This window comes from Rhinichthys klamathensis, unplaced genomic scaffold, assembly GCF_029890125.1.
Source record: "Rhinichthys klamathensis goyatoka isolate OS25496 unplaced genomic scaffold, OSU_Roscu_1.1 h1tg000522l_1, whole genome shotgun sequence".
Lineage (NCBI taxonomy): Eukaryota > Metazoa > Chordata > Actinopteri > Cypriniformes > Leuciscidae > Rhinichthys > Rhinichthys klamathensis.
Genome location: NW_026607001.1, coordinates 113,435 through 121,306, shown reverse-complemented (window position 1 = coordinate 121,306; position 7,872 = coordinate 113,435). Strand labels below are relative to the sequence as shown.

At 35.8% G+C, this 7,872-nt stretch overlaps 1 protein-coding gene across 1 annotated transcript; it reads left to right on the top strand.

Annotated features, from left to right (window-relative positions):
* Positions 1 to 561: 561 nt before the first annotated feature.
* slc3a1 (solute carrier family 3 member 1) lies at positions 562 to 7,775 on the top strand. The gene is made up of 10 exons (XM_056238406.1): positions 562 to 1,126; positions 2,614 to 2,793; positions 3,052 to 3,194; positions 3,846 to 3,971; positions 4,778 to 4,897; positions 5,590 to 5,714; positions 5,795 to 5,996; positions 6,252 to 6,428; positions 7,070 to 7,195; positions 7,279 to 7,775. Exons 1-10 carry the CDS (start codon positions 712 to 714, stop codon positions 7,702 to 7,704), a joined length of 2,040 nt encoding a protein of 679 aa, XP_056094381.1. The 5' UTR covers positions 562 to 711; the 3' UTR covers positions 7,705 to 7,775.
* Positions 7,776 to 7,872: the final 97 nt, after the last annotated feature.

The following is a 7,872-nucleotide window of genomic DNA, read 5'->3' as shown; positions in this document are numbered from 1 at the left end:
ATACTTAAACTTGTTTCTTAGTTATTAAGGCAATATTACTAGTTACTAAGTTTTTCATCTAATTTTTCATCTTATTTCAGCTTTTTCAATCACTGAAAACATTTAAAAATATATTTAGTTTTCGTTAATAACACTAATATGATTATTATAATTTAAAAAAAATGTATTTTGTATTTGAATTTGCCCCAAAACAGATGCAAATTAGGCAATACATTATTAACTGCTTTTTTAATATGCATTCATCAAAAATCTTTTTTTTTTTTTTTTGGTAGATTATTTGATTATTCTGCACAATTTTTTTTAATATTATTATAATTAGGCCTTGACCGTATGCATAAACATCATGAAAATGATGTAATCAAGCTTGCAGTTTACAATCTAGTTAACTAATTTACAAGTTGGACATTTTGTTCCTTCTGTAGAGATCTGATTTCAGGGAAAATCTGTCAGCTGAAAAACTAAAGGGTTGTTCTGATGCCATAAGTTACATTGACTTTTCAATAATTTGTAGCCAAGGAAATGTGTGATTGGCCTTGCTAATCTCTGCCACATTCCTCTGGGAGGGGTTTTATTGTGTGAGAGAGCGATGGAGACTGAATCAGTGTAATGCACTATGGACTTGTGAATGCCTCTATTTAACAGGACTCTTTGGCTGTATCGGCTCTCACAAGCGTTGTTCCTGTGCTCTGGTAATTGAATGAAGCAAGAACGATGAGCTTGACCAAAATCACAAACATCGACACGGTGGAGCTGCAAGAAGGCTCCCAGAATGCAGCCTTTCAAGAGGACGATGATGATCCATCTGAGGCATCAAGCTCTCGAGAGCACCAGGCCACCAGCTTCTCCTTCACCAGGCCGGAGGAAAACGTGTACACTCAGATCAAACCGTATGCTGGGATGCCCAAAGAGGTCCTGATGCTATACTCCAGTAAAGCCTGCTACAGGATCCCTCGAGAGCTTCTTTTCTGGCTGATCATCGCATGCACCCTGGCTCTGATTGCCATGACCATTACGATCGTGGCGCTGTCGCCTCGATGCATGAGCTGGTGGCAGCTGACTCCGGTCTATCAGGTTTATCCTCGATCATTCAAAGATTCAAATGCTGATGGTGTTGGAGACCTCAAAGGTAATTTTTGATCCTTAAGGTGAGGTTAAAAGGGTAAAAATGTGTGTGTTTTTTTATGTTATAGTATTTAATAATATTTTCAAACGGCTTATATTTTTTATTTCATTTTATTTTTAGTCTAAAAAGTTTTTGAATTTTATCTTTTAAATATAGAATATAAATATAGAATATTTTGTTTTAAATGAATCTATTTTGGTTAATATTTATTTCAGTTTTAGTTTCCAAAATTTAAGTACTTCAACTTCAACTTATTTATTAAAGTTAGCACACACCGCAACATTTCTAATTTTCATTTGTTTTTAAAAAAAAGTTTTTAGCTAATATTTGTTATTTTATTTCAGCTTTATTTCAATTACAGAAAATTATAGGTAATAGTTAATGATAACACTGATTATTACAATATTTTCAGCTATGTATCTCGTATTAGAAGTTGCCCCCAACATATGCACATTTGGTAATTCATTATATACCGCTTTAGATGTATTCTTACAAAAAACTATTTTAGTATTTATTATACGACTTAAAATTATTAATTAATTTTTAAGATTGTATTAATATTATTAATAATATCCTTTTCTTGTTGCATACAATGACATAGTATTTTGAAATACAGTAGTCAAAAAGTGGATCAAAAAAGTTAATCAAAGTTGTCCTAAAACAAGAACGGGTATTGTTCAAAATTCATGTACAACTTAGATGAAAGGTTTTGATCCACTTCAAATGTTACTGTAAACATTTTGTCCATTTTTACATACAAATTATGTAATAATAATAATTCGAGTAAGTTATTGTTGAGACAATATTGTTGAGAACCTTTTGTGTCAGGTTTGGATCTTGTATTCCGAGAACACCAAATGTACCTACACGCATCCCAGTGTGCATAATGTCATCATTTTTCAGCAAATTGGTTTCTTTTAATAATTCAGAGACCATAAAATTGGCCTAAAACAAAAAGGCTGAAAAAGTCAGCAGTAGTTTCTCAAGCAGCCTTGAAAAACAACTCTCTTTTCAGTAGCTGAGAGTTCCCTCCAGCTGTAGTGTTATTTGAGAAGTGTGTATTGATGCCTTGGACGGACACACAAAAGCCATTTTTTCCCCTCATAATGGTTCAGTATTGCTGCGTATTCCATTTCATGCAAAAGGAGGAGGTTGTTTAATTGCTCTTATGTAATGGGTAAAATTGCGTCTACACATGCCAAAAAGTAAATAAAACTGATTTTATGGTGGTACAATACAGGCTCATTAGTTTTTACCGTGAAACATGTTCACACAAAGCAAACACTATGAATAAGTCAAAACACCAGCTTATCTTCTACATGACATGTGTAATAACTTTAGTGACCCTCTAAAAAGATCATATTGAAATGATTATAAAGGTTGGATTGATCAAGATAAATCCATTGTGAGGATTTGTCGAATGTCTTTGTAAAGATCAAAGGTGCAAAAATGTGTAGATAACGTTTTAATAATTCAATGTTTGACTTTAGGAATCAGGGAGAAACTGAGTCATTTCGAGTACCTGAACATTAAAGCAATCTGGATCAGTCCTTTCTACAAGTCTCCTATGAGGGACTTTGGCTATGACGTCGAGGACTTCAGGCAGGTTGACCCTCTCTTTGGAACCATGGAAGACTTTGACGACCTCCTAACAAGCATGCATGACAAAGGTGGGCATGCATGGTAAATTATCAATATTTCAATCAACATTGTTGTCAACCAACAACTTGTCAAGTTAACACAATGACAACTCACTTTTGCTGTTTTAGGATGTTATGAGCTTCACAAATAATATGATGGTTAATAATTAACAGTTCCAAACTTGTTACAATGTTATAACACCATTTATTACAACAATCAGTATAAAATGCTCTGTTTGATAACCGCATAATGTGAGCTGTTTTTTTTTTGGGGGGGGGGGGGCCCAGGTCTAAAGCTGATCATGGACTACATCCCGAACCACACCAGCGACAAACACATCTGGTTCCAGCTTAGCCGTAATGGCACAGAGCCCTATAAAGACTACTATATCTGGGTTAACTGCACTGCAGACAAACCTCCTAACAACTGGGTATGAATGTCCATCCTCACAATGCAAACAAATCAGGGAATAGTGACAGCTGCTGTAGCATTATACATTCGGATCACATCAACATAAAGAATCGGTGCTATTCGGAATGTTTGTCCAAGCTTTGCAATTATATCTCATCTGATACTGTTTGTTACATAGCAAATATTTTTTTGTTACAATAGGCTTTATGCCGAGCGTCACGTGACCAAGCCGGAAAACAGATCACATCGCTTCCGATTCAGGTCTTTTGTATGTGCTTCATGAATTTTTTTGCGGTTTTACTCAATATAAAAGGAGCAAGCAAAAATGAGCATAACCAATGTCCCTCGCATGTGCAGATTGATATTTAAAAGTTTTTTTATTTTTCTTCTTCACACTAACGTTTAGATATTTAAATAGCATAAAACACCAATCATAAAGTGAACTTAGTAGGTTAGCTGATTACCTTTAAAAATCCATAAATATCGTAGTTAGTTCTTACGGCCGTTAACACTTTCTCTGACAAGCGGATGCAATGAGACCCGTTTTCCGGTTTGGTCACGTGACGCTCGGCATAAAGCCTATTAAGACTGAATTAAGTAAACGATTACAAACATATATATATACAGTAGTTAGATGTGGCTGACTATAGTGTCACATTGTTTGTCCTAGATAAGTGTCTTTGGGAATTCTACCTGGGAGTATGATGAAATACGACAACAGTGCTATTTCCATCAGTTCCTCAAGGAACAGCCAGACCTGAACTACCGTAACCCCAGAGTCATAGAGGAGATGACGGTAAGACAACGGCTTGACTATGAACATTATGCAGACTTTTACACTTTTGAGTCCTAGCAAAAGTGCGACATGGCAAAGCAACAAGCAATGGTTCTAGTCCTGGTTAAGATAAACTTACAAGATACACATTGCACTCTTAAAATTAAGTTTTTTTTTTTTTTTTGCCTTGATGCCACTTCTTAAAAGAACCATTCTAGTGTGAACTGTTTTTAAAGAACATTTTAATAATCCACTATAAATAACCTTTAGTGTAGAGAAAAGTTTCAATGGATGTTAATGGTTCTTCATGGAGTCATAGATGGCAATAAAGACCCTTTTTTTTAAAGAGTGTATATAACATTTCCAGTCATTTGTGATAAATATACAAAGATAAAAAAAAAAAAAAGTTTTATTGTATCCTATTTGTAACCAATTAAATGCTCTTGAGCTTAACTGGAAAATATATTGTTTATGCATTTTTAAGATTTTGTTAATACATATGACTTTTCCAGACCTGGAAATCATGGTCTGTAGTTAACATGGACTAAGAATGAACTGCACTTCTACAGCATTTATTAATCTTAGATCATGTTAATTTCAACATTTACATGACTAAAATCAAAAGCTGTGGTCGTTAACATTAGTTAATGCACTGTGAACTAACATGAATAAACAATGAACAATTAAATATTGGTGGAGGAGGAATATTAGCTTTCAAACTCTTGAACAAAAAGGCCTTTCATGCGTATCCGCAATCCACCATACCATATCATGTTGCACTACAAACATGGACACTCTTTGATCTTTGTTTCACATCTGTGTAATAGGACATAATCCATTTCTGGCTGAAGAAGGGGGTGGACGGGTTCCGCATGGACGCTGTGAAACACATGCTTGAGGCCACACATTTGAGAAATGAACCCCAGGTTGACCCCGACCAAGATCCAGTAAGCCAAACAATGTCCTGTGCTATGTTGTTCATTCAGTTGACTGTTTATTGAAGCACTTCATCTGCCTAAGCCAAAATTATTCTCTGAATGCATTCAGGAGTCATGTTACTATTCTTTGTTCTCACAATGTCATTTAAGGATTACTAGTGCATATTTCTCTGGATTTACTGAAAAGTCATTCCCATTATCCTAATTCCAGATGATTACAAAGCCACTGGAGATCTAGGGAAGGCCGTGGAATGACTCCGTAGACTTGGCCCTCTTTTTTAACGGCTTTATGAACTTGCTAGCTCTGAATGCTATGAAACTCTGTATCATTATTACGATATATCATTACAATTTCAAATAATAGTTCCATTTAATTATATATTCTATTCATGTGATGCCAAAGCTAAATTTTTAGTAGCCATTACTCCAGTCAGTTCAGTGTCACATGATCCTTCAGAAATCATTCTAATATGCCGATTTGCTGCTCAAAAACATTCTTATTATCAGTGCTGCTTAATTTTTTTGTGGGAACTGTGATGCATACAGATTCTTTGATGTATAGAAAGTTTGAAAGAACATTTATTCGAAATAGAAAAAAAAGTGTATCGACCCCAAACTTTTGAATCATAATGCATACCATATTTCTTAACGAGATGTGTGCAGTGTGACTAACCACAAGGTTATCCTCATTCTTTCCTCAGTCGACTGTGGACACAGAGTTTGAGCTGTACCATGACTACACCTACACACAACAGGGGCTACATGAGATCCTGACAGACTGGAGGATACAGATGGACGCCTACAGCAGAGAGCCTGGCCGCTACAGGTATCCTCAGTTCTTCTACCTCACAAATCTCCATGTGCTTCTCTCTTGTAAATGGCTCTTTTGTGTTTTCTCTAACTTAGATTCATGGTTATAGAGTGTTACGACTATGAAGAAATTGAAAAAACCATGAGGTACTACGGCACAAGCTATGCCACAGAAAGCAATTTCCCCTTTAACTTCTATCTACTGTATCTTCCTGATGATCTGTCAGGAAATCAAGCCAAAGGCCTGGTTAATTTATGGATGTCGAATATGCCAAAGGGAAAATGGCCAAACTGGGTGGTGAGTGACCAGATGTATGTTCATTGATTAAGAATCACATCTCATGTGTGTAATTTCAGCAACACTAGCATCCCTAAATGGAACAATACAGTTTGTTTTCAACTTGAGTTGTCCCAAACACTCCCCCATTTGCCTTTGGATGGTCAAAATGTAAAAAATTGCACACTCCAGCTTACCTTTTTTTCATATAATCTAATATATTTTGTTCAGTTTGTTACGAATATATATACAAAATATGTTTGTATACATATATAGGTGGGAAACCATGACAAGCCACGTATAGGCTCAAGTGCTGGTAAGGAATATGTCCGTGCTATAAACATGCTGTTGTTAACACTGCCTGGAACTCCCACAACGTACTACGGAGAGGAGATCGGCATGGTGAATGTTAATGTATCTGTAATTCAGGATCCTTTTGGAAAAGATGATCCAGTAAGTGTAAAATACTGCATTCTTTTTTTTTAAGTAATAGTTAAATTTAGCACATTGTATTTTAATATATGTATTTTATCATTCAAATGTTTGGGGTCGGTAAGATTCTTAAAATATTTTTTGAAAGAAGTCTCTTATTCAAACATGTGTTGTTTCAGCTGTAAAAGTCCTTTTAGTGGCCCCTTTAATCGTTTCTTTAGTGAACTACTATTATACGGACTACTATTTGAAAGTTTGGGGTCGGTAGGATTTTATGATCTCTTATGATCCAAGGCCACATTTATTTGATCAAAAATACAATATTGTGAAATATTACCATAAAAGAAACGTATAATATTTTAAAATGTAATATATTGCTCTGATAGCAAAGCTGAATTTTCAGCAGCCATTACTCCAGTCTTAAATGTCACAAAATATTTAAAGAATCATTCTAATATGCTTTAGAACCATTTCTTATTATTATAAATGTGAAAACCGTTGTGCATCATAATATTTTTGTGGAAACTGTGATACTTTTTTTTTTTGAGAAGTTTATTTATTTAAAATAGAAATATTTTGTACGTTATAAAAAGTGACACCTTTTGATCAAATGAATGCATTATTTTTATTATTATTAAATATATACTTATTTTACCATTAAGAGCAACGGTCGAGACCCACAGCGAACACCAATGCAGTGGAATGATCAGCTCAACTCTGGCTTTAGTGACAATGAAACGGGCACATGGCTAGACATCGCTCCAGACTACAGCACTGTCAATGTGGAGGTACGTGATTCCGACTGCTATGACTAGAATCTGTGTGTTTAAGTAGGGAATCCTCTAATCCCATCTTATATCTTTCTCTCCAGCTTCAGCAGGCCGATCCAGACTCTATCATTTCACAGTATCGTGCTCTGAGTTTGCTCAAAGGGTCGGACATTGTCCTTACCCGAGGCTGGTTCTGCAACGTCTGGAGTGATGTCAACGTATTTGCATATTTGCGTGAGCTGGATGGGCTCAAAAAAGGCTTCCTGGTGGTTCTAAACTTCGGCATGGATACTACAACAGACCTGTCTTCGGTTAGTGAGCTGCCAGATTCCCTCACTGTGCATTTAAGTACAGTGCCAATAAGCCAGAAGACTTTCTCTAAATCCAGAATTCCAACATCTCGAGGGCAAGGTTTGCTCCTGGAATATTCCACCAATCAGCGATTTCACCCTAACCATGCATCTGAGTGTTATGTTTCTGAGAAAGCCTGCTATTTGTCCGCACTAGATATTCTGTACAAGTGTTGAGGGTGTTTGTGTCCTAACTAGGCTGACACAGCGAATCAACAAGCAATAAAGGCTATCTTTTCCATGTTTTATTCCTGTGATATCATGCTGGCTAGTCCTGCCCACTCTGAAATCTCATTGGTCCAAAATCTCACTCCATAGAACTGTAGACTGAACATCAAGTATCGT